General features: G+C 49.3%; 1 protein-coding gene across 1 annotated transcript; it reads right to left on the bottom strand.

Annotated features, from left to right (window-relative positions):
- Nucleotides 1-1,504: 1,504 nt before the first annotated feature.
- VPS9D1 (VPS9 domain containing 1) lies at nt 1,505-23,720 on the bottom strand. The gene is made up of 15 exons (XM_027846259.1): nt 23,601-23,720; nt 21,279-21,354; nt 20,300-20,392; nt 20,028-20,190; nt 19,302-19,413; nt 19,054-19,116; nt 18,733-18,785; nt 18,557-18,644; nt 18,340-18,425; nt 15,268-15,779; nt 14,230-14,359; nt 12,143-12,351; nt 11,967-12,051; nt 5,788-5,892; nt 1,505-4,299 (listed from the first exon to the last, which is right to left on the bottom strand). The coding sequence occupies exons 1-15, from the start codon at nt 23,718-23,720 to the stop codon at nt 4,206-4,208; spliced, it is 1,989 nt and encodes a 662-aa protein (XP_027702060.1). The 3' UTR covers nt 1,505-4,205.
- Between the last annotated feature and the right edge of the window lie 3,390 nt (nt 23,721-27,110).

The following is a 27,110-nucleotide window of genomic DNA, read 5'->3' as shown; positions in this document are numbered from 1 at the left end:
TGAGGTGTTCCCCATGGAGCCATATTTCTGTGAGCTCTGTGGTCTCTACTCAACCCTCTTGTCTGTCCTACCTTGGAACCCTAGACTTACTCTTCCCCCTGGGTATTATTTTCTTTACCTCCTCCATACCCCAGTCACATCTCCCTGGAGTTGTCTCCCCATTCTTAGGCACTCCCCCCACCCCTTCGACCTCCAAGTAGGGCCTCTATAGATTTAGGTGTATGCTCAGGAGGCATAGACCATGTGGTTGGCTGAGGACATGATTACAGCCTGGGTCTTGATCTCCCTTTTGGTTCCAGCTGGTGAGATCCCAGCCCCTTACCCCAAACCTGGTCTTTTGTTGAATGTTTTTTTTTTCATGTTATGCCTCACACCCAGGCTTGAAAGGCCCCACACATAACATTTTAGTGGTGTACCCAGAATACTGCTGTTGCTCTGAGGTTGGTTGGTTGGGGAGAAGGGAGGGCTGTAACAGACATAGAAATGAAGGTATGCGGAAGCCTAGGGGCTGTATCAGTAGGATTTGGGCCTAGGAGAAATAACTTAGTAAAAAGAATTGCAACATCAGAGTCTGATTTTGGCTTCGAGAGTAATGATCGGCACCATACCAGTTGTCATTCCTGAGGGCAAGAGTTGTTACCCTTTATAAAGGGTGACAGGAACCCCTCCACAGCTGGCCTGAGACAGGAAAAAACTACTTCCAAATCCCAGTAATTTTTGATGTTACTGGAGTCTTGAAAGGCAAGTTTCTCTCTGGCGCGGTGGACAGAAATTTCTCCCTCATCTCCTGCCTTTCTTCATATGTTCATGATGCCTTCTACCTCAACTTTTCAGGTGAGCCACTGCCCCCAGACTAAGGGTTCTTAACTTTTTTTATGTTATACATCCTTGGGCCATCTGGTGAAGCTTATGGACCTTTTCTTAAAATAGTAGTTTAAATGCATAAAGGAAACCAAAGGTTGGTGAAAATATAGATGGAATTTTTTTCCCATCAAAGTTCACAAAGCCCCTGAAATCTCCCTATGGATTCCAGGTTAAGAATCCCTGACTTATAACCAATTTCCCAATATGGCACTGCTTGGCCACCTCTAATCTCATGTCTCTCCCAGGACTGAGCTGGGGGAGAGGGGTAGTGATTCATCCCTCCAATCCAAGTAGCCCTCTCTCTCCCTGGCTCCTTATGAGCCCTCAAAATTTGCTCAAGTAGTCCTGGAAATTCTCTTGGGTGTTTCCTAGTGAGAAGAGGTGCAACCTTAAGCATCCTTTTTATGCTTCCTTCTCTATAGTCCCACTACCAGGGGCCTATGCAAGCCTATTACCACACCCCATGGAGAGGGTTCTGCATGCAAAGGAAGGGGGTGATGGTGTTACCAAAGAGTCAGAAGCCATACTTCCTGCCCTCAAGAAGCTTGCCCTTATGGGAGAAATGCAAACAGATGACACCCAAGGCTTAAACCAATCTGTGTAGGCAATGTCAAAGAGTAACAAGCCAGGCAGAAACAAGGCCAGTAGTGACCTGTTTATTTCCCAGCCTCTGGGCCCGTCTTTCTGACACATTATCACAGTCCAGATATAGCAGGTCCAAAGCTAAGCTGGAGTCTGGGAGATACTCCTGTCCCACCTAGGGCCTTCAGGGCCCTTTACAAACATAAGTGGGAGGGTAAATAGGACTTTATTAGCTTTTGCCCATAGGACATCAAAGGATTCACATTGACCTAGCAGAGAACACAAGGAAAGTCAAGGGGGGGGGGGCTTCCTAATTTGGAGTGAAAAGCCGGGGCTGGGGAGATCATCAGGAGAGAGCCAGACTACCCATTACCACTGGCAAGGACCAAGCTATTAGTGCAAGTGGGAGCTCTCTCTGGGGCTCATCTGAGAAGCAGAGTATCTGGACAGCTCCATGTTCACTCAGGGGTGGAAAAGATCACCTGCACAGCACAGGACAAACTGGAAGAGGGGTGGGGAGGTGGAAAGGCAACCAAACCATAAGCTTCAAGATAAGCCTCAGCATCCCTAATACACGGAGAGTACAATTATTCCCAGACTCTCCCAGATGTATAGAGAGGGGCCAGATCAGATAAATTCTAGTGCACAGCAAGGCACATTGAACAAATAAATAAATAAATATAATACAATTATTTCTACCTCAAAAGAGCTTAAAAATTCTAGGCTTTTTCTAGGAAGACTGCTAGAATGATCTGGCCCCATAAAGAATTAAGATACAGCGGTAGTATAACCAGTCACAAAGGAAGGAAAAAACCAAATCCAAGAATCCTACACCCCAAGCCGGGTTTCTAATCCCTTCTCCTCTGCTCCTTGGTTTCTTAGGAGAAACCTAAGCAAGATGCCCTGATCTCCAATGGAGGGTCCCAACCCCTTGATGGGGATTACGGAGGAGTCCTGGGTGAGTGTCAAACTTCAACAGCAGCGCCGTTATGTGCGGCCTGCAAGTCACAGCTCCCTAAGCCTACCCCAGAAGCCCATTCATAGGTCTGGCCCCACTTCCCCGCACTGGAGCAGGGGTGCTCCCATGCCAGGACCAGAGCGAGGGATTTTCACTGAATTCTCTTTCCTTCACATTCTGGCTCTGCGGAGGGCAGAACACACCAAGACAAATAAGGGAGAGTGACTTTTGGATCCTGGTATCTTCATGCTCTTTGGGGGTGGCTGGGCCTGTGAGGGGCCCATGCCATGCTCAACTACTACAGAGAGACATTCTGGTGCTGGGCCCTGTTCTTTTCTGAATGAACACACTAAGGCAGTTCAGCTTGGGGCCTCCCCGTCCACCACCTTGGGATTCTCCTCTCGGAGTAGGGGTTGGAAAAACCACCTCAGAGCCTGAGTTTGGAGGGCCACAACTGCCCTAAAAACTTGGCACAACAGTAGGGCACCTGAGGCCTGCAGCTGTTGGTGATATATGTGGGTTATAGGGCTCACTCTGGCACCTATCGGCAGGCAAAGCAACGGCTTTCCCAATGCTGGCTCCTGCAATGGGGGACAGACCCACTATCTCACACTCTGGTCAGATAGTAAAAGAGGGTCCATGGGGCCCAGAGTCCCTCACAGTCAGGTGCAGCATGAAACCTTCCCTCTAGCTTGTTGATTCAGGGGTGGGAGATGGTTCAGTTTCTTAGATGGACCCTTCACTACGTCATCTCCTCAGGGGGTGCTCCCTGTTCATAACGTGTTCTCCCTGGCTCTACTCCTTCTTGAGGCCACACACCCGTGAGACTCTCAGGAAGCCACTGTGGCATGAAACCTAGGGGTCCAGGAGGAACAGGCCTGAGGACAGATGGAATGTCCCACTGGGCCCCACTCAGAGAAGATGAGGCATAGAGCTCGCCATGCCGACCTCAAGAGCTTTGGCCTCCAAACTGGGAATTAGGAATACAGCGACTGTGACAGGACGAGCCAGACAGTGGGGATGGGAAGGGTGGCTCCCTCACCAACCTAGGGAGGCAGTGTTGACAGAGGGGAGAGGGTTACAGCAATGACTAAGCAAACCAGCCACGGGGACAGCCCAGGGCTTGACCGTAAGGACTTTCTAGCTGTCCCACTGAATGCCTACAGCTGCATTCACAGAAGCAAGTACAAGCAGCTAGGGGCTCATTTTGGGAGTTCTGAGAATATCCCAATTTTGCTTTAAGTCCCTTCCCCATGCCTGGTCTTGGGAAGGAAAGCAGATGCCCAGGGCTCTGGGGAAAGCTGGATTGGGCATGCCAGTCTTGCCCATGTCACTGGCTGCCCATGGGGAGCAGGTTTTCTCCACAGCTCTGGAGAAGAGCTTCTCATGAGCCCCCCAGAGAGCAGATGCTGAGGTGGCGGTGAGAAGCCTAGGAGATGAAGGGCGGAAGCCACATTTTTCAAGTTTCATGCCCATTTTCCAGAATGTTCCACTGCCTCTGGTGCACAGAGATTAGGAGAACTTGATATGATAAATAAAGCTAGGAGAGAGATCTCCGACTGTGTTCAAACCACCGAAACTATCCAGGCAGCATGGAAAAGGAGCCCTGCCCAAGCCCTGCCACAGGCAAACTCGGACTTCAAGGCAAGAGTCCCTCAGGTCTGCTCTCTCTGGGAAGAGGAGTAGGGGAAGGGGAGGGATAGGCTTCTGCAGGTCTTTATCTTCAGGGATCTCCCAGGGATGGCTGCTCCATCCTCCTCTGCGGACCAGCAAGACCAGAGTAGCACCTCCTTCCTTCCTGCTATTTCACCAAAGCCCCACGTGGCAGCAGCTCCACATAGCTCAGAGCACTCTGCAGGGAGGTCAGGCAGTAACCTTCTTCTCCAATAAGATACCTGGCACAAAGAGGTCAGACAGAGGCCATCGTCAGCGTGGAGACACCGTCCGGCAGGACCGGCCTCAGCATCATTCCAGGGCCAAGCCCTCTCACGAGGGATCCCTCCGCTACCATACACATGTCCCCCTACGTTTCCTTCCACCCTTTAGCACTGGCTTCTGGCTGGAGCAGACTGAGGGCTCTTCAGAAAAGCAAGAGCATCAGGGAAGCTGGAAGGAAACTCAACAAGTATTTACTGAACACCTACTGTGTGCAAGGCACAGCACTAGGCCCTGGAGACGGACAGACTCAAATGGAACAGAGAGAGCTCATGGTTAAGCTGGAGATTTACTGAACTCTGTAAATTTACACTCCATTTTTTATCCAACTCAGAGGACACCTGATGGGCCAAAGGCAACTCTTGCCTTTGTAAATAAAAAATGTGGCTGAGCCGAGAATGAGAGGAGATGTTTTCTGCATGAGGCTGAGGAAGCGTGGCAGCACATGCTGGAGCACCCAACTCCAAGGAGTGGCCTAGTGACCAGAGTGGAGGGGCTGCTCAGGAGAGTCTGGAGGGCCCATCACAGATCTGGGGTCTCTCTGGGGGTAGGGGGGCCGATGCTCCCACAGACACCGCCTTCCAGAACATTCACGCTCTGCCATTATCCATGGTCTCCTGCAGGCTCCCTCCCTCCCTTTCCTGTCCCATCACATTAAGGCTCAGATGACTCCAAGGTCCACTGGCCCAGCGTGCTCCCCAAGTCACACCCCAGGGAGCTGCTGAGTTGTCAAGTTTCATGAGCAGAACCGTCGGCTAGCTAAGGAATGGCTCTGACCCCAAAGACAGGGGTGGCCTCGTGCCTCCTCTTCCCACATCCAAGGAGATGAGGGGAAGGGAAAAGACACAACAGACGGGACAGTGAGGATGGTAGAATTAGGGGTGATCTTTCTTTTCTGTTTCTGGCTTCTAATGACTTCAGCTAAAAATAAAAGGCGTTTCTAAGAAGTCACATGCTCCGTGTTAACTTCCTAGAAAGCGAAGAGGGTCTAAGGAGAGATTCCAGGTCAAATAAAGTCAGTGGAGTAGGTGTGGGAACAAGAAAGATCCCAACAATTTTAAGACAAATAACAGCCTGGGAAGAAAAGCCCCCACCACATGTAACTATCTGCAGATCATACTTCTGGTCGGGATGTTCTCTTCTGTGTCATGACTGCTCTGGATGGCTAAGTATAGAGTAATCCTGAACTATTAACCAGGAACAAAGACCAGGATAATTGACTGGCTTAGAGCTCCACAGAGAAGAACTGGCCAGAGTCGCTGACCCAGCCGAGAGCTCCCAGCCCCTTTGTGCACCAACTCTAGCCCTTTCTCCCAATCCCCTTCCAGCAGCCAGATTTCTACCCAAAGAGGAGCAAGACCTTGGAAAGATTCCAGAGGAGTCCACCCTCCTTCCTAAGCTCCCCAGCCCCTTCAGCCTTAGCCCCAGAGGCAGTTTCCCATTCCTACCCCTCATGAATGAATTCCTCCAGCGCTGCACATTCAGACACCAACTGGGGGAGGTTACTCTTCAACACTACATATGACAGGATGGGTAGCAGATCATCGGCACCGCTGCAGAGAAACCAAAAATCATAGGAAGGAAGGAAACAAGTATTTATGGAGCAGCTACTCTGTGCCAGCTGCTATGCTAAGCACTTTACAAATACTATCTCATTTGATCCTCATAACAACCGTAGGAGGTAGATCTATTATTATCCCCATATTACAGTTTAGGAAATTAAGGCAGGCAGAGATTAAGTGACTTGCCCAGAGTTACACAGTTAGTAAGTATCTAAGGCTGAATTTGAATTCAGCACTCTACTTCTTGTACCACCAAGCTGTGTTATAGCTCAGTAAGTGTACTCTGGCCTAAGAATAACAGCTCAGGAATTCCAGTCAAATCAAGAAATCAAAGCTTAGGATCCAGAGGGAAGGCAGGCTGAGGTCAAGGATGGAAGGGTACAGTGCTATCCATACCAAACAGCAGCGTAGTGGGAATGGGCAGAGATCCAGTAAAGGAAAAATACATTTGGCAGCTACATCTGAGATCACTTTACAGGGGGACCTATGTAACAAATCTGATTTGTCTCCTACAGGTTTCTTCTGGTTATTTTTAGTGTTGCCTAGATGGAAAGAAATCTATCAATCTCCCATGCTTATTCCAAATACTAAAACTAATGAACAAATTATATTTCTGTTTTCTACATGGAATAATGAATTATGGGGGTAAACTTGTTTCTATTAAAAATAGAAGGCATTATTAGTGACAAAATAGATGGTGTTTGCATAAAATAAAAAAATTCCTATAGAATTAAAAATAGAAGATTAGGAAAAACATTTGTGGCAAATATGACAAATAAAAACATTTAAAATGCATAAGGAACAGGTAAAATAAGACAAAAGTAACTTATAAGTCACAGTAGAAACATGGTCAAAGAATACGAATAGAGTTTTTCAAAAGAGGTAACACAAATTGTTAATTACCACTTGAAAAAATGCTCAACCTCATTAATGCCTAAAGATATACAAGTCAGACAACTTTAAGGTACCATCTCACACCCATAACATTGGCCCAAATAATTAAATGCCGGTGGGATTGGAGAGAAAGAGGCACAATAATTTTTTTTGGTGGAATGGCAAGACAGTTGAATCTTTTTGTAGAACAATCTCTCTTTGTACAAGTTTAAAAAAAATCACGTCCTTTGACCCAGTAATCCCATTGTTGGGAATATACTCTAAGACGCTATCAAAAACAAAAAAGGAGTCCAAAGTTTTCATAGCATCATTATTTGTCATTGAAAAAAAAAAAGAGAACCTAAATGTCCAAAACTAGGAAAACGGTTACATAAATTGTGGCACACTGACAATGGAATATTATTAATATATAACAACACATGAGACATGTAAATATGGTGATGTCTTTATGAAATGCAGTCAGTACCAGAACAAAGTCTATACCAACTTGAGCACATAAGAGGAAAAGTGAATGAGAAGGAATGGGGGACATAGACGGTGAAGATGAAATTTTATGCATTAAAATTCATTTAAATATAAATTGTTACAAAGGAAGTTGGTTGTGTTGACATTTACTGTTAAGTTCTATTAACAAATCATTAAAAATGCAAAACTTAGGGTACTCTGAAGCTGAGGTCAATTCAAGGTGGTAGATTAATGGAAAGAAGAAAAATATAAGAGGCCCTTTCCTGCCTCTGAGGCTGACGTACACATGAGGGAAAACTGGGCAGATGCCCAAGTGCCCCCTGGACCAGCATGACCCTTACCATAAACAGTGGACGTGCAGGACAGGCCTTAAGGGAAGCCTCTCTAGGACCTGCCTGGACCCTTCAAGTAGGCTTTCCCCCACTGGATTGTGTGCCTTACTGGGAGCCAGTCACAGCTGGCCCCAGCCCCTTTCCTGCCTCTCCTCATTTGTAAGATTCCCATGTAAATTCAGCTCTGGTGCAGAGAAGGGGTGGAAGGTGGGGGCTGGCAGGAGTCCTTCTCTCAGTGCCGGGGGTCAGGAAATGCTGGCACCCCAGGACGCAGCAGATCTTTCTGGTTCATGGTGCTGCCAATAGCAGGTCACCTTCCCCTTGAACATCAGGCCAGAACCCAAGGGTCTGTCGGGCTGCCTCCTCAGTTTGCATTCCACAGAAGACCGGGCCCTGGAAGGCCCACCCTGCAGCCAGAAACTGGTCACCCTCCCTGGGATACAGAGCCTGTTTTCTAGCACCCTTGCTGTGGATGTTCGGGTAAGCTGAGGATATGAACACGAGTGGAAGGAACTCTGCCTGCCGGTGGCCAGGAACCACACAGTTCTGAGGGCAGTACCCAGGCCCTACTAGGGAAGGGATGTTCATGCAGCTGCTCTCTCCACAGGTGCCCCTGAACCCATCCTTTTGCACCTCATTCAGCAGATAACATCCGCCATCATTACTACCTTCACTTTTCCCCTGCTGTTCTTTGCTCTCTATGATCCCACCAACTGGCTTTCTTGCTGTCCCTCGACCATGACACTCCCCTCTCCCATTCCTTTGAACAGGCTGTGCACTCCTACTGGAACAACTATTTTCAGTCACAGCTCTCAGAATCCCCACTGTCCTTGACAGCTCAGCTGAAGCATCACCTTCTACACGAGGCCTTTCCTGACATCTCGCCAACTGTCTTCTGCCCACCAAAATTACACTTATGTGTTCACTTTGTGTATTTTTATATATGTGCATATATCCTCCAATAAGCTACTTGAGGGCAGGGAGTGACATTTTTCTTGCCTTTGTTTACCCAGCACCTAGATTAGTGCCCAACACATAGCAGTCAGTCAAGTTTGGCTTTTCTGCTTTGCTTACTGCCATCCCTGCCCTCTTTTCTTTTGTCTCCTCTTTATGAGTCTGTTTTGCAGTCAACAAGTATTTACTAAGCACCTATTCCACTATGTGTTCGGCACTCTGATAAGTGCTGGGGATATAAAGGCAGAAATGTGGTCCCTGCCCTCAAGAACTTCTAACGTTCTAACTGGGGAGATAATATACAAAAAATTGTACAAACAAGATATATACAGTGTAAATGGACAGTAATTTCTGAGAGAAGGCACTCGCAGTAGGGAAGGACTTGGAAAGGTCCCTTCAAGGAGGGATTTGATCTTAAAGGAAGCCAGGGAAACCGGGAAGTGGAGATAAGGAGAGAGAGCATTCCAGGCATGGAGGACAGCCAGTGGAAAGGTATGGAGTCAGGCGATGGGGTGTCTTGCTCAAGGAACAAGAAGGTCAGTGTAGCTAGACCACAGAGTATGTAGAGGGGAGGAATATTTAAGGAGGCTGGAAAAGAGCCATTCTGGAAAGCAGTTTGGAACTAAGTCCCAAAACTATTCAATGGTACATACCCTATGACCCACCCCACTACTTGGTCTATTCCCCAAAAAAATCAAAGGAAGAAAAAAGGACCCATATATTCAAAAATATTTAGAGCAGCTCTTTTCATGGTGTCATAGATTTAGAGCCCGAAGGGGTGCCCATCAGTCTGGGAATATCTGAACGAGTGATGGTATATAAATATGATGGAATGCTACTGTGCTATAAGAAATGATGAAGGGGATGGTTTTAGAGAAACCCTGGGGGAAGGGGGAAGACTGAAAAAGCAGAAAGGGGCCAGGCTGTGAAGGCATTTAAAACATAAACAGATCCTAGAGTTTACTGAAGTAGGGGTGGGGCAGGGTGGGGGTGACATGGGCAGATCTCTGTGTTAGCAAGGTCACTCTGGCAGCCAAGTGGAGCACAGTCTGGCATGGGGAGGAACTCAAGGAGACCAACCAGCAGCTACTACAAAGGTCCAGGCAGATGGGAGGTGATGAGGGGCTGCACCAGGGCGGGGACAGTGCCAGAGAAGAGAAGGGGGCATATCCAAGAAGCCTTGTGAGGACAGAAATGAAAAGACTTGGCAACAAACTAGATATGCAGACAGATGGAGTGTGAGTGAGGAACTGAAGATGCCATGGACACTGGGTGACAGGGAAGTTAGAAAGAGAGGAGGGTTTTGGGAAAAAGGTAATGAGTTCTGTGTCAGACATGTTACATTTGAGATGTCGATGGGACACCGACTCTTGAGATGTCCAAGTGGCAGCTGGTGACATGAGACTGAGCTTAGGACTGGATAAAGAGCTCTGAGAATCATCGGCAGAGAGATGACCAGTGAATGCAGTGGGTCACAAGCCCTTCTTGCACCAAATCCAACCCTAAGAATAGGGGAAAACAGCTGCAGTCCAGGCTTCAAAGGGAGACATCTGGAGGCCTGAGCTGTGTACAGCATCTGTCTCCTCCTAACCTGCCCCTGGGCAATTACAGCAATGGTTCACGTCTATACAACCCCTTAAGGTTTGCAAAATGCCTTTACACACATTATTTCCTTCGATCTTTCTGCAGTGTGTGCTATCATACGCATCTTACAAACGAATAAAAGAAAGTGCAGACATGTTTATAGACTAGCCTAGATCACACCTCTGAGTGTGTCTAAAGTGGGATCTGAACCCAGTGATTCCTGCACGGAGGACCGCTGCAGCTTTCATTGGGATCCCATGGCCCTCTGAGGCCGGCAGGAGGGGGTAAGACATATAAGAAGCTGGTCACACTGAGAACCATCAACTATGGCTGCTATGGAGCCACAGTGTCTAAGACCTGCCTAATCCCCAACTGCCCAGACCTGGGTCATCTCATTCTTGACCTCAGACCCTTTCCCACTTGGCCTAGCTCAGGAGGAAGCTGCTTCAGGCTGAGACGGCCAGGAAGAATGAGATCCCAATGTGGGGGGTGATGGCTAGGAGAGACAGGGACAGAAACTAGTGAGAGGAGGGGTAGGCAGCTGCCCAACTTCTGGGGGTCAGATGGTGGGAGGAGGAAGCAGGGAGGATGAAGAAACCAAGGATCTCTGGGACCCCAAAACAAGAAAAAGTGTGGCATTTAAACTCAGGATGCAGGCCAGAGCACTTGAGTGGGATGGGAACAGGGAAATGAGGGTCATGTTATGAAGTGAGGGTAAAAAGGGCGCCTCCTAGGAATTCATCTGCTCCCAGCCCTCTGCCCTGGCTGGTGGAAGGGGGGGTGTCTCAGGAAGCTGGGGCATATACTGAGTATGAGCTTTGGGGTCCAGAGTCCAGGAAAGGCAGGGCTGAATGCAATCGGGGGGGCTAGCACGGTCTAAGGTCAAGGGCTCTCCAAGGAGGAGATGGGGAAGGCAGGAACAATGTATTTCCCTAGAGGAATGACAACAGCTAACACTTTAAGTCTGTAGAGCATCTTACACAGGTTCTGCCTGGCTGCACTCCTCTGGGCTTCTGTCCTCTCTGGGCACTCTTCCCTCCCCCACAGCTTCCTTTTGTGTGCTGTCTTCCCCCATTAGATTGTAATCTCCCTGAGGGCGGAGACTGCCTTCCTTTTCCTATCTGGGTCACTATCACCGAGCACCTTGCCTGGCAGAGCATTGGCACTTAATAAATGTTTACTGACCACTATCTCATCTGATCCTCACAACAACCTCGGAAGTAGGTGCTATTATTATCCCCATTTTACAGACGAGGAAGATGAGGCTAGGTTAAGTGATCTGCCCAAGGTAACATAGCCAACTGGTCTTCCGGGCAGACTTCATGACCAGGTCCAGGGCTCTATCCTACAGCTGCCTAGACGGGCTTCTTGGCTTATACCACAGTACAGGCCTCTGGGGCTACAGTGGAAGCCTTCCGTAACCGGGATCCTCGCAGCAGAAACTGAATGCATTCAAAGGAAAAGCCATCTGCCCATGCCTTAGCTGACTTTGATGGCCATGATGCCAATCAGGCCATTCCCCCGGCTTCAGGTGCAGAAGCTGCACCCACATCAGCTTTTCTGGGGGTGACTGGGTTCAGGGGAAGACATCTCTGAAGCCAGCCCAGCCCTAAGCACGGATTCTGCAGCAGACAAAGATGTCCCCTGCTGCTCGTGCCTTTAAAAAGGGAGCCTCAGGGGACTGCATTGCCAGACAAAGGTAAGACTGAGCCAGGGATTCTCAGTGAATGTCACTGCTCGTGCACTCCTACTGCAGCATGCCGGCAGGAAAGCCCCATTTCCAGTGCCCTGGGACCCATCACACACCAGGGTCCCAGAACTGGGTGTGATACTCACATGGCCATTGTGCTGGGCTGCAGGCGTGACTCCCTGGCACCGCAGTACTCCTCAGCACACTCACAGATTATGCGAAGAGCTCGAACTGTGAGGTGAGGAAGAGGAGGCTTTCATGAGACAGGCACACTCCTCACCTCCCCCAGGCACAAATGACAGACTCCCCCCTCTTCTATTACCAATGCATTCCAGCTTCTTCTGCGGACAGCTCTCCAGAGCCATCAGTCCCAGCTCCTGGACCGCTGTACAGTAAGGGGAGGAACCTGAGCCTCTGAGCCCTGACTCCTGAGGGAAGAGTTTGGAGGCGATGCCCAGGGCGGACGGAGGCATGTTTCCACAGAGCTCCATGCTCCTGCTGAGGGCTGTTTCTCGGGCTTGGTAGACAATCCTGTCAGAAGAGAGATGAGGGTTGGACTGGGCTTGGAGGAACCATGGCACGGGGAAGGTGGTCTCAGAGATCCGGGGTGACTCGTGGGGTTGAGGTTCCTAAAGCAGGGCACTTATGTGATTGAGAGGGTGGGTGGGTGGGGTTATCTGTACCTCATCCCTTCCCACCAAAGCACTGTGGGGTCATCCTTCATACTGGTCTCAGGTGTGCATGTGTGGGAATGAGGGTTGGGAATTCCTTGTCAGGTCCAAGGAAAATCAAGTTGGATGTTTCTTCAGAAACCATACTAAGGGCACACACAAAGACGATCCCCAAGCCTGTGATGAAAGATGAAATGAGAGGATGAACAATGAACCACAAAGACCTGAAATGCAAACAGGAACACCACCGAACCCCAAATGAGACAGGCTCCTACAGATGGTTATGAAAGAGTAAGGATCAACTCCCCCTCTCCAGAATGAGTTAAGGAATGAGTTCTAATTAGGACAAGAAGTAAAACTGGAGAACCTTCTAAATAAACAAGAGGACACAGAAGACAAAAGCTGCCCTTTTATTAGAGAGGAGAAGGAAAGTCTAAAACAGACAATACTAGAAAAAAAAACTTTCTGGATCCTTATTTGTCTTTTAGTCTTCACAATAAAGATTAATAAGCTAACCAGGTAATAAACAATAAGGTAACCAGATCACGAACCAGGTAGTTGTGAAGTATAAGACGTCAAAATTCAAATAAGGGGAAAAATGACTGAAAATAGGAAGGATTCACACGAGCAGGCCCTAAAGCATGGAATCTGGGGCACAGAAATTGACTTGAGTTACTGCAGAACAATGTGTTTTGTAATCACATATTAACCTAACATTTCAGCAAAATCATGGTGAGCTAGTGAGGTACAAAGGGGCCAGCCAGCATCTTAGTAAATAGCACTGATTCTTAAAATGGTTTAAAAAATAAAATTTAATTTTGAAAAAAAAAAAAAAAACAAAACCTTTTAAATAGCCTCATTAATGGAACTGGCCCCCCCCCACCAAAAAAAAGTTTCATTTAGAACCAAGGAAAAATAAACTTCTTATAAGAAAACAAATAGCCCAAGATATAAAATAAGAGGCATTTATAATAATAGCTACCACTTATACAATTGCCTTCATATTTGTAAAGCACTTTACATGTGTTATCTCAGTTCATCCTCACAACAGCTTTGTGAGGTAGGTGCTACTACCATCCCCATTTTATAGAGAAGGAAACTGAGGCTGAAATAGTTTAAGTAACTTGCCCAGTGTCACATAGCTAGTAAGTGTCTGAAGAAGGAAAAGCTAAAAATGGGCCAAAAAACATTATGTACAGTGAGGTAAATTCAAGTAGGTAAAAGAAATGCAAATGTGATCTTGGGTTATAGTCACAGAACGGCTCAAAGATAATATAAGACATGGTCCTGGACCACAGAGAGCTTATGGTTTAGCTACTTAGTGGTTTCCTATGCATAAGAACTAAGTGATTGATAAAGAAAATAAGTATTTGGAGAAGGAGGAAATCGTTATGGGCAGGAGTGGCCTAGGGACCTTGGAGAAGCAAAGAGAACAGAAGAAAAAATGAGCTTTGTCTTCCACAGGTTCACAGAATTTCAGAGGCAGAAGGAACCTCCGTGGCCATGCAACCAACACCTAAAAGGAATCCTGACTATAACAAATGGGGCGAGTTGTGTTCCAATCTCTGCTTGTAGACCTCTGATGCAGGGGAACCACCACCTCCCAAAAGCGTCCATTCTGCTTTTGGCCAGCTCTAATTGTCAGACAATGAGGACACCAGTCTGATTAAGGGAAAAGGCTCGTGTGAAGAGTAGGTACCATGAGATACAGCAAACCGGCCACCCTAAGCTGCCATACCTGTAGAGAGCCAGCAGCGGCGCCCACAGCAGGGAGAAGAAGGGCTCCTCAATGCAGGCCAGGCATCGATCCTTGGAGGCAGCTGTGTTTAAGCCCTCAAATGCCAGGAGGGTAAGGGAAAGCAATCTGTCTGCCGGGAGCAGAATTAAGGACATTCATGAGAGGCCACTCGAAGTGCTAAGGAGCCCCAGGTCCCAGGGGCCTTTACTGGAGATCTCCACGGAATAGTCCACACTGGCTGCTAAAATTCGCTCCATCCCGCTCCCTAATCCCCAAGAGGCTCACGCCTAACGCCTTCTGGGGTTTCCTATTTTCCCTTAGACGCTGTATCTGTAGGCCAGGCACCATGGGAATTTGCCTGATCCAATGGGCAGAAGTCGTTCGACCCTTTCTATCTTAATGGCTATTACCTGTGAATGCTAACCTGGAGAGACTTTGTAAAGACTCAGCAGAAATAATCTTCCTTTCTTAGAGACCTGTGTCCCCTGCGCCGCTCCTCAGCCTACTCCAAGAACCATAAGCACAGCAAGCCCAAGCTGCAGCTAGCCTCAGAGCCCAGGGTTAGAGCCAAAGTAGAAGGGTAAAGCAGAATGGTAACTGGGGTCTGCGTGAGAATTCAGCAGGAACTAAAGGAATGGGGCTGCTCTTCCCCTCTCCTCAACCCCCTGGCCACCACTCTCCCTACTACTCCCTGTTCCTGAGGCTTTCGTGGGGAGCCTACCATGCCACCTGGTCACAACCACTTAGGCCCATCGGGCTCCTGATACCTCTGGGTCTTCCAGGGTGAAGTAGCCGTGGTTAACAGCAGGAACAAGCAATCTCTGCTCAGGAGAGCAAGGCTAACTTTGTCTCAAGACCAAGGGGACCGACGGCCAAAGTTGGGGGGGACATGGCTCCCTCTAGTGGCCAAGGGACATCAGAACAGGAGATTCAGAAGAGCCGTGGGTGGGGGAAACAAGTGTAATCTCTGATCTTTGGCTCTAACTTAGACTTCCCTTTCCTTCCCCCTCCCGTCACTGCCCAGCGGCTGATCCTCACCGATGGCATCGTGCACATCCTTTACAATGCTCTTCAGCTGCTCCGGCAATGTCACCGGCTTCTTGCCAGGGGTCTGCGACCCTGTGAGCCCCCCAGGACCTCGGGCCCAGGTGTCTGGAGCTGCTAATAGATGCTCCAGGTCCTCAAAGGAGCTGTCCTTGTCCAGCAGACCGGGAGTGACGTCCACCAGGGGAGAAGGGGAGCCTGTGGAGCTGCCTTCTGTTTCTTTGTCCGGGGGGCCAGGATGTGGCAGGGGGGTGGGGAGGCCAGCTGGTGAGCTTTCCTGGTTCAGCCTGACAGGCTCAGGGAGGGTGAACATGCAGTAGAGGCTTTGGGAAGCTCGAAGCCGCCGACTGCCAGGGGCCAACAGCCCATTTGTGTCCAGGGAAAGGGGAGGGCAACCCAGGCCAGTCTTAGAGTCGGCGGCATGTTTGCTGATAATGGGGTACAGCCTGTTGTATATGGCACACTGTAGCTTCTTCAGGAGTTGGGAGACTGGATGGTCAGGGAAACTAGAAGCCAAGGGAGAGCAGCTAGTTAAAAATGCAGCTAAGAAGCACTGAGTCAGCTGTGACACCGGGGAACGACCGCTAGGCCAGGGACCCAGCTCCTGACCCTTCTGCCACACAAGTCACTGTATGGCCAGAAATAAAGCATGTAGTTCCTTTAGACCGACATTTCCCTACGATAATGAGGTGTCCATTCCCTACCTGATCTACCTCTCTCGTAGGAAGACTATCTACATGAAAGGGTTCCAGGCATTTAGGAAGGGCTACTGAAATCGAAAAGATCAAAATGGAGAGTCAAAGCAGCCTGATAGAAAGATCTCTGGACGCCAGATTTCCTGTTTCCAGCCTGACTTCGGCCTTCTATCTCCCCTGACCACAGGCTGAGTCCACGCACTTGGTCTCTCCTCCGGCCCTCAGTTCTCCTTGTCCGAGCTCTCATTTATCACTTCTCCCAAAGAGGCCACTGTTGTGAGCTCCTCCTTCCTCCCTTCTCTACATCTTACCACCCCTCAACAGCCTCCTCCATTCCCTCCTTTACTCCAGCTTCTGATAAACAGGTAACCTTCTCTTCCCCAAGGTGAATCCTCCCCTGTGTAGCCTAGGTCCTAACCCCCCCCCAGCTTCTCCAGTACATTATCCCTACAATCATCCCCACCCCCCACCTCCCCACTCCAATTGAATCTTCAGTGTTTCCTTATCTACTACTCCCTTCTTTGCTGCTTACAGACACCTTCAATATACTCTGCTATCCCCTCAAGCCATTGTCCCAAATCTCTCCTCTCACAGTCAATCTCCTTAACAAAACTGTCTCCAGACTTTTGTTTTTTCTTTTCCAATGGTGGGGAGGGGGGTGTAGAGGTAAAAGGAGGAGAAAAATGTTCGTTCATTGACAAAAACAAAAAGAGAAATGACATTAAAGAGGAAAAAAAGAACGGTGTACCCTTGTTGCCTCTACCTCCTCTTCTCACTCCTCAAACCCTCTGCAATCTGGCTTTCACACTTGTTACGCCACCAAGTCCAAGCTGTGTATATCCTCATCAGTCCAGATTAGAACTCGGCTCCTCCTCCCCAAAATCCTCACCCCTCTTCTGAACCTCTCTATTTCCGCCGAGGTATTTCGGTATTAGGCCCGACTTCTCCCTTGCATTCACCTCACACAATCAATCATTGCCAAAGCTTGTCCTGGATCTCTGCCCCCACCTTTCTCTCCAATTACATAATCACCCCCCATTTTCAGGCCTTCTTCACTTTTCACCCAGACCCTCCTAATTGATCTTCCAGCATCCAATCTCTCCTCCAAATGTCAGACTTCCTTAAATACAGGGCTGAGCGTGCCACTCTCCCACTCAATAAATTCTAGAGACTCCTTCTTTGCTCCTAACTCCTCCCTTTCTCTGGCATCCCTGGCAGCGGGTGACACAGGGTCACCTGCCCTCTGGCCAGGTCACCCTTTACTCTCATTCACACACCTCCCAACCTCTGCCCTCTGCCGGGAGCGCATTCCAGGCTCCCTTTGCCTCTTAAGAATCCCTATTTTCCTTTACACCTTGTTCCCAACCTTTTCCTGATTCTCCTCAGTTGTAAATGCCCTCCCCTCTCCCCTCCAGTGTCTGTCTTATATATACCAAGACGTGAATACGTGATTTCCCCCATAGGCAAGGGCTGTTCTATCTGTCTTTGTGTCTCTAGCAGCTGGGGGGGGGGGAGCCACAGTGCAGAGGTTGCCTAGCCTGGAGTCATCAAGAACTCTCTTCCTGAGTTCAAATCTGGCCTCAGACCACACACTTGACACTTACTAGCTGTGTGACCCTAGACAGGTCACTTAACCCCAATTGCCTTAAAAAAAAAAAAGTGAAAAAAAATCTGCCCTCAGACACTACCAGCTGAGTGACCCTGGGCAAGTCACTTTACCCTATTTGACTCAGTTTCCTCATCATCAAATGAGCTGGAGAAGGAAATGGCAAACCACTCCAGTATCTCTTCCAAGAAAACCCCAAATAGGGTCGTGAAGATACAACTGAAAATGACTGAACACCTAGCCCAGCTCCTGGCAAGGAGAAGATGCTTAATAAATATTTGCTGAGTGACTCACAACACCCTTTGCTAAAAATGAGCAGAAGGAACCCTGGGCTTGCTAATTCTAGTCCTGCCTAAAAAAACCTAGGGCAGACAAGATGTTTATTTGCCTGAGATCAAAGCGTCATAGATCTAGCTGGAAGGGCTCAGAAGCCGCCCAATCTAACGTCCTTATTTTTACAGATGAGGAAACTCAGGCAAGACCTCCCAGGCAGCCTGACATGGGATTTGAAGGCAAAAAGATCTGGGTTCAACTCCTAAGCCGAGACAGCATAGACAAGTGACAGCCTCCCTGAACCTCAGCTCCCACATCAGGAATTGTATCTGTAAATCCTCATTCACAGGGAGGCTGGGAGGCTCCAGTGGCACAATAAATGCAACCTGCTTTGCCAATCTGAAGGCCCCATAAATATCAGCTGCAATAATCACCGTCCTTCTTAGGGAACCAGACGGGGTGGGGGAGTGGGTGGGGTCAGGTCTCTGATACCTGAGGAGATGGCAGACAAGGCCGGTCACCAGCGAGAGGTCATTCGGGTTTCTCTTCAGTTTGGCTTTCCAGTGCTTTGGCCAATCCTGCCAGAAAAGAGGAGGCAGTGGTCACCAGCTGCCAGAATCGAGAAGCCCCTTCTAAGGCTTCCTGCTGCTCCCTGTGTGAGGAAGGCCTGTTGCCACCCCGCCCCTCCTAGCCAGAGGCAAGGACTCACATGGTCTTGCTCATACTCCAGGATAGCAGCATAAAGAGCTCTCTGCTCCTGTTCTTCTGGGGTCAGGGTTACTCGGCTGCAGAACCTCCTATGGAGAGAGCATGGGGGCAGTGACTCAGGGACGCCAGTGACGGGATCCCCACTTTCCAAACTCTCTGAAAGATGTTGAGCTTCACCTGTTAGCAGCCTCCTGCAGCCGCAGCCTGCGCTCCTCCATCTTTCTTTGCAGCTAGGCCAGTCGAGTCAAGGAGCTACATCTCTGCACTTGCCTAAGTCCCTGAGCTGAACCGTGGTTAAGAGCTGAGGGTGTCATTCCCAGGGATACTCAGGCAAAGATAAAAGCCACTCCCAGGACTAAAAGCGAGAGCTCCTCTCCGAGGCCAGCCAAAGTTAGACCCACCTCCCGGGTCATCCCTGGGCTCAAAAGTGCTCTCAATCCTTCCACTCCCAACTGAGCTGTATTCCTGTACAAAGACCAAAGGAGCTGGAAAGGATACTGTCTCCTCCCGGGCTTTGGCAATCACCAAGTTCTCCATCATTTGCCGCTGCAGAGACAGAGTCTGTGGCATGGAAGTGGAAAAGTGAGGCTCCCTCCATCATAGGCAGCCTGCTTCCCAGCCCATCCCTGCTGCCAGCACCCCAACCTTGGCTCTCATTCCAACCATGCAGACTCTTCTCCAAGCCTTGAGAAGAGAAATTCTCCACCGTGGCCGGAGACCAATGACTGAGCCCAGGCCCCACTCACCAAGGACGTCTTCTGCACCGCCTGGCTGGGATTCAGCCGTGCCATCCGAGCCTCATAGGAAGCTTTTAGCTTCTGATTCTGTATTGAAGCCTCTTCCAGGGGCGTCAATTCCCTGCAAAGTTTCCATAAATTGACACAGCGCCTTGGTACCCTCAGCGTGCTATGGCAATGACTGGGGTTCCTGGAGCCAGCAAGAGAACTAGTGGCCCCTCTCAGAGCTCCCTGCTTCGAAGGTACAAGTGGAGGTTGTGCTGGCCGGTACCACAGGGCGCCTCCGCAGCCCAACACACACGTGTTCTGCGAACTCTGGATTCATTCAAAGGGCCGCACTCAAGGACCTAGAGGGCCCCATGTGGCCTCGAGGCTGCAGGTTCCCCAGCCCTGCTTTAAACCCAACCAACTGTGGGACCTCATGGTGCCAAGGAACCTTCTATTGCATTCAGGAATTCTGGAGAAGGCTATGGGAAAAGCCAGTCTGGAGATGGGGATGAGAAACAGACTAGACCTATCAGTCCCCACTTAGGCTCCCCTATGTTCTCCAGGAGCTGGCCACCCATTTTGAAAGCCACTGCAATGAAAGGGCCTACCCAGGGAGCCAGGAGAAGCAGAGTAAGGCTCTTGAGTCAGATTCTGGAGTTCTACCAAGTCTGACCTGTCCCGTCCCATCCAGTCCCCCCCACAGACACTTGGGAAGGCTCTGTCTAACACTGGTTTTGCCCCTCTTACTTCTTAGAATTTTGTGACTCCACCACCTGCAGCTTCTGGAAGATTTCTGGGGGTAGGAAGGGACATAACTTTCCCCCCTCATCTGAATATACCCTGCGGTGTCGGCTGGCTGGATTGTGGCCTGGAACAGCCACAGGGATGGCCGGCTTCAGTCGGGCTGTCCCTGCATGATACACAAAGCCAAGGGTCAGAAGAAAAGAGGCCATACTGCGTATCAAAGGGGAAAGAGAGAAAGAAGTCCTGGAGAGCCCTCCCTTCTGTGAAGCACTCACCCAGTTTGGCAGCTGTTGACTTGGCCCTCTCCAAACACTGCTCAGCCAGCTTTAGCATCTTTGGGGTGTCTGGAGTCACAGTGTCACCCCCCTCTGATGGAGAGATAAGAGAGTGAATTTGGGTTCAGCTGGAGCTCCAAACAGGGTTCTTCCTAAGCTAGGGCAAGATAAAGGGTAAAACGAGCAAAAACTACTTCCTTCCCCACTGTACCCCAAGGAACACATTGTTTGGTTTTTTTTTTATTAATTTATTTTGATTTACCAATAATCACTTCCATATGCTTTTGAGTTTAGAATTTTTCTCCCCCTTCCTCCCCATGACCCTCCCCAAGATGGTGCACAATCTAATACAGGCTATACATATACATTCCCAAGGAACACATTCTAATCCTATAGTTTTGTCTTTTCTCTTCTCCTCCTGCCCTCATTTATACTCTGAGCCTTCTTTGAGAAGTAAAGATAGCACCAGAATTATTGCTTCTGTTTTACATATTTGAGCTAGTACCACAAGGTGGAGAACTGACTTGACTTCCAATACCAGTGCGGGATTCAGCTTTTTTAAGGCCCATCAGGAATGAAAATTAGCTCTTGTGACCTTTAGACCAGTACTCTCCTCAACAGACCAATGAGTACAGCTCCTACCTAGTCTTCACATATGGCCAGCAATGGGACAAAATATAATCCAACTATGAGCAGAGGGCTTTTGCACTTAGGAAGAAACATTGTGGAACTAGAACCACACCCCCTGAAGAGACCACAGGGAACAAATTTTGAGGACCCTTGGAGTTCCCTCTGGAAACACCTGAAATAGGCTATGGCCAACTTTCAAGTGCTGAATCTCTTCTATTATGAGAAGTTTGGAAAAAATCTAAAAAAACCTGCAACACAGGGCCTGCCAAGTAATAGAAGCCAGTGAAGCTGCTCAGAGCAAAGGCAGAATCAATATTTCTAGGCCAGGAGCCAGAGAGTCCCTTGGTACCTTTAGTAGTCCCTGCTTCTTCCAGCAGCACCTGGGAAATGTAGTGGATGCTCTTCAGGTACTCCAGGTAAGCCTCCTATTTTCCAGAGAGGAAAGGAGAAGGTGAGATCAGCAAGGGCAAAGTCAATCAAGGACTACTCCACCTGACACTGGCCTAGAAAACTCAAGCATCTCAAACAACAGGTCCAGGGGTAGGGAACCCTTGCCCTCGAGGCCACTTCTTCTAGGTCCTCGTGTGCGGCCCTTCACATGTGGCTTCAAGGATGAAGCTTCCCCACTCTGGGTTAAACCCTCCCATGCATAAGTTCTTGTTACTATTGCACCCATTTTTGGTTGATTCTGTTTCTTCTCTCCCAAAAGTCTAATCAGCACTATTGACTGGACCAAAGTCAAGATACTGAATTGCTGAGACTTTGAAGGAGAAGAGTCTATTTGAACAATCTGAAATTTAATGTGGTGAATTTTCCAACTTTAAAGCACTCTTGCTATCTATAAAGCTTAACCCACATCAACAGTAAGCAGTGAGTGACTGGAAATCAACTGGGCATCTTCTCTCTGACTTCTCCTTAGACACAAGAAGGAAATGAAATTCTCACTTAAGAGGAATAGGAAAAGTAGCATCAGCTAAAACTTCTCACACCCTTGATCATGAAGTTTCCTTCCTATTCCCACAACTCGTAGCTTTTAAAAATTTTCAGTTTTTAGGGTTTTTTTTATTTTAAACAAATCAATTAATTCAGAAATATCCTTGAATCGCCTCTTACTTTACAGCTTTTTTCAGCCCCCAGTTGGATATGTAGGAATCTAAAAGCATATATTAAACTTATGGTTTCATGCATTGAGAATGTACTCATATTAATTAACCTCTAGCTCAAGGCATAATGCATATGATTCAGTCCACTGGGGTTATGGAATGCTTTGAGAGTTCCTTTCAAAAATGTGGAATCTCCTTCTTCCTCTGCATCCTTAAAACATTCCCTGGGGAGTTTACCATAATTACACACTGTAGGGGAAGATCCATCTGACACAGTTTAGGGCTGTGGAATCTCAGTGGGGCGCTAGCATCTCAGATGGGTAACTTTCATAATTATTACGAGGCCAATATGAATTCTGTATAGAATTCCTGACATCAAGGAAAATCTGGTCCCCAAGGAAATAAACTCAGAAAAAAGGACCTAGATTCAGGAAACTGGATTTCACACTACACCTGACATTTAGCACCTCCCTCCTCCCCTGGCCAGTCTAGTGGCTCAGCCGGCTTTTCTACCTGCTCTCCAACTTTGGAGTTGGCTCCCTTCTTTAAAGGTCTTCACTCTTCTCCACTATTCTTCCTGACTGCTGCTGGGAGTCAGGCTTCTATACCCAACAACTCCCGGAGGAGCTATCTTACCTCTAGTTATAAATAGCCCGATTGATCACTGCCTAGGCAGGACAGAAACACCAGGGTGGAGATTTGCGCCAAGACACCTTTGGGCCACAGCATCAGTTCCCCCAGGAGCTCCCGTCCCCTCTGGGGGAAGCCTACACTTGCTTCGTGGGGCTGCCAATGCTCATCCTCATGCCCTTCCGTCCAGGACCGTGTAAAGTGGGCTGTGCTGTATCTTTAAAGTTAACTCTCCCTCACCACTCTCTACCTCGGAGCACGCTTATTTTCATCCCCATCGCATCTCCCACTGAGGTCCGTTAAGGTCCTTGAGGTCACAGACTGACTGCACCACTATTTCTTCTATTTTTGCATCTCCCTTGCCCGGGGCACCAGTAGGCACTTTAAAAATACATGAATTTTGTACTGAAGAGGCCCCAGAAAGTTAAGGGGAACATACAGTGTAACTGGGGAGACAAGTCCAGCGGGAGCTCGAAAACCTCCCAATGCCTGAATGCTTCAGTATGATAGCCCCCTCCCCAGTCATCCCTTCTTCAGGGACAAGGAGCCCCAGGGGTGCTCTGGGGGTGGGTAGGTGATGGGCAAGGGCTTCCAGAGGGGTCCGTACCCCCTCCCTGTATTCATGGGTGCCCTTCCTCACAGGGGCTGCCCCTCCTCCTCCCTGTCCCCACAGGGGCTGCCCCTCCTCGGACCCTCCAAGGGCTGTCCCTCCCCCTTTCCTTTCTCACAGGGGCTGCCCTCACAGGGGCTGCCCATCCCCACAGGGGCTGCCCCTCCCCCTTTCCTTTCTCACAGGGGCTGCCCCTCCTCCTCTCCGTCCCCACAAGGGCTTCCCCGCCACACAGGGGCTGCCCCTCCCCCTTTCCGTTCTCACAGGGGCTTCCCTCTCTCGCCCCTCCCCCTCGGGTTCCCCTCCGGGGCTCCCCGTCCCCGCTCACCAAAGGCTGGTTGCCAGAGTCTAGCTCGATGGCTCCGTGGGCCAGCTTCATGGCGATCTGCAGCGGCTTCATCGCGCAGTCCCCCACGGTCCCCGCCGCCGCCGCCGCAGTAGCCGCCATGGCGCCCGCCCGGCTGCGGGGAGGAGGCGGCGGCAGCGGCGGCGGCGGCGGGCGGGGCCGGGCATGAGGCCTGCGATCGGCCGGAACCTTGCGTCAAGGGAACGAGGTCCCGGCGGTGCACACGGTTAATGCATTCCTCCGTTCCCCCAGCACCCGGACAGGCTTGGCGTACGGACTAAAAGGAAGTTCCGGACAGCTTCAATTAGTTCGATTTCCTCGGGGGTGGGAACGGGCTCTCTGCCAGCCTCCGGCGCATGCTCAGAAGGGTTCTCCTCGCCCCCAGCCCTCAGCTGATGATTGACGGGCTCGCGCGGCAGCTCCAGGCCTCGCCCATACCTGGCTTCCAGGTTTCGCGGGCCGAGCGCCCCAAGTCCTGGCGGTCGGGGCCTGAACAGACGAGCTGTCAAGGCAACGACTGAGCACAAAACCCCCAACTAAGTGGAATATAAATTTCCACGGAAGGAAGACGCCGTAGCGATCCTCTAATCCAAACCTTCATTTTACAGAGCAGGAAACTGAGGCACAGAGAAAGGAACTGCGTTGCAAGAAGCCACCAAAGTGTCACGCAGGAGATCCGAACCCAGGGAACTACGTCTGTTTAGAACACGCTGGGGTGGCTAAGACCGGGGGCCGAGATCCCCCTCCCCCCTGCAGATCTTGAGCAGTCTCGGGAACTCCCGAGGAGGAAATTCCTTCCATCTATGCAGAGCGCCACCCGCTCTGCATCTGACAATTGTACAGTTTGCTGAGGCTCTAGGCTCCTACTGCTCGTAGCTGTCAGTCGTGGGTCCTGACCCCGGGAAGGCCAGCTCTGTGGCACCTAAGCTAAGCTGCCTCTGCTAGACCGAGCCCGGAGGGACAGTGTTAAGCCCCGGGCTCTGCGGTCAGAGAGACTGGGTTCTCATGCCACCTCTGAGGCTTACGGCGCATGTGCAAGTCACATCGCCTCCCTGGCCCCACTTTCTTCTTCTTAAGCCTGTTAGACAGGTGAAGACCCTTCCAGCACTATGATCTATGATCCTGTGTAGAGACTGTAAAATCCTCTGTTTTAATTGCACAATAAAGGATAAACCTCAATGTCTAATTACAATATTGGTGAGATCTGAAAGGTCCCCTTTTTGTTTTTTTTTAATTCAATTTTACTTTCAGTTCCAAAGTATCTCCCTCTTCTCACCCGTCACCCTTTCCTCGCTCTTTTCTCTTTAAGAAAGTATATATTGGGGGCAGTTAGGTGGCACAGTGCATAGAGCACCAGCCCTGAAGTCAGGAGGACTTGAGTTCAAATCCGGCCTCAGACCAAACACTTGACACTAGCTGTGTGACCCTGGGCAAGTCACTTAACCCCATTGCCTAGCCAAAAAAAAAAAAGAAAACAAAGAAAGTATACATTGTCAGAATTAGAAGGAGCTTTAGAACTTATCTTTCCTAACTCACCCCTTTTGCAGATGAGGACAAAGGTTCAGAGAAAGGACGGGACTTGTCCTTAAGTCATCCAGCTAGTTAGTGGCAGAGCTTTCTGAAGTCCTACTTGTTTTTCTCCTTCTGCTACATTGCTCTGGACTGGTTTTTCCTCTCCTCTTAAGCACTTTACTTTTAGTTTAGACTCTCTGGGAGCCTACTTTTAAAGTCTGGAAGACAGTAAATTTGAGTTTGGTTAGTCCAGGATAGGGAATGGAGTGGTTCCTGTCAATACTTTGTACTTCACTGAAGCAAAGAGTGGAAGGATTTGGGAGACTGTAGAGAAGGTGAGAAGAAAGAAACAACCAGGGAGAAAGTTCCACTGGTGAATTTGGACGAATTAAAATTTTCATTTCTGCTTATCTCTTTAGCCTTCAGAATCGACATACTCTGGCCAGTTCAGGCAAAGATGGGAAATAGATGAAGAAATCCCACATTTATTATAAGGATCAAATAAGTCAACATAGGTGAAGCACTTTTTAAACTTAAAGCACTGTATAAATGTTGTTATTGTAGTTAATTTTAATTTAGCCTTGTTTTTAGTCTTCAGCACCTCGGTCCGTTCAAGCAACTCTGAAGAAGTTTGAAGTCCAGGGTATAAATTCTAGCTTGGTTAATTTCGTGACCTTGGGCAAGTCTCTCTGGGCTTCAATTTCCTCCTTTGTAAGATAGTGATAATAAATCCAGCTACCCTGATTACCCTCAAGGGTCTTGAGGATCAAAGGAGATAATGTATGCAAAGTATTTTGTAAACCATTAAGTGTTATAAAGAGAGGCTGCTGGGGTCAGGGATAGAAGATGATAAGCCTTGGAGTGAGGAAGACCTAGATTCTCTCACACATACTTGTGACCATGGACAAATCCCTTACCTTCGCAGTGCCTCATGAAACTGTGTGACTACAAGTTATACACGATTTGCATTGGTGGAGGACAACCCCACACCAGGAGTTCCTCATGCTCTCGAAATCACCAGTCTGGAGCCCCCAAAAGGCATTCTTTAAATATGAGTTGCTATTATTGAAATACAAAAGCATTCATTAAATAACTACTGTGTGTACAATGTTGTGTCAGGTGTTGGGGGGGTGATATAAAACTGGGGCAAGAAACAAGTTTCTGCCTTTAGAGATCATAACTTACAAGGGCAATGAGATACTGGTACAAATAGAGATTATGTCTCATGTTAGAGAAGAAGAAAACAAAATGAAATGTCAAGTTTAAGAGGAAGATTTTTATAAAGGAAAAAGGGAGGTTTCAAGAGGGATGTTGCCCTTGAAGGATCTGTAGGAGTTTGGTAGAAGAGGGGGAAAGAGGACATTTCAGGCCGGGCATAGAGCCTGAGTTAAGGCAGGGAGGCCAGAAAGTGTGCTTCCTGCTTACGGGAAGGACGCTCCCACACTCAGCTTGGTGGGGTCTTAGATTGAATAGAGGAGATTCATAAAAGAGGCTGGCAAAGGTGGGCCAGGGGAGTGCAGGAGCTAGCTCAGTGTCAATATTTACACTTTAAACATGGGCAAACGCCACAAGTCCGGGTTTGATTTTGTTGACTGTCTAGATTTAGGGGACGCAGGTAGAACATACAAGTGTCTTGCACCCATTTGGGGGGCAGAGGAGAGCTGGTTACTCAACATTCGCCAGCACGTCCCCGGTTGAGGCCCCCCGAGCTCCCCGCGGCCACCGTCCCCTTGAAGCTACTTTCCAGGGGTCGCGGCGGGAGGGCCCAGGCTCAAGAAGCGATGCCCCCCGACCCGCCCCCGCGCGGCCCCCCGAGGCCAGCGGAGTCTGCCCGGGGCGGCAGAGCCGCGGCTCCGCTCGCTCCGGCGCTCGCCGGTGACCCTGGCTGGCCGGGGCCGGGGCCGTTGCGCCCGCGGGCCCCCCGGGCCGGCAGAGAGCGCTGCCGCCGCCGCCTTGGCCGCCGCCGGGGCCCCTCGTGCC

This window comes from Vombatus ursinus, unplaced genomic scaffold (assembly GCF_900497805.2).
Source record: "Vombatus ursinus unplaced genomic scaffold, bare-nosed wombat genome assembly UNPS02005286.1, whole genome shotgun sequence".
Taxonomy (NCBI): domain Eukaryota; kingdom Metazoa; phylum Chordata; class Mammalia; order Diprotodontia; family Vombatidae; genus Vombatus; species Vombatus ursinus.
This window is presented reverse-complemented; position numbering and strand designations above follow the sequence as displayed.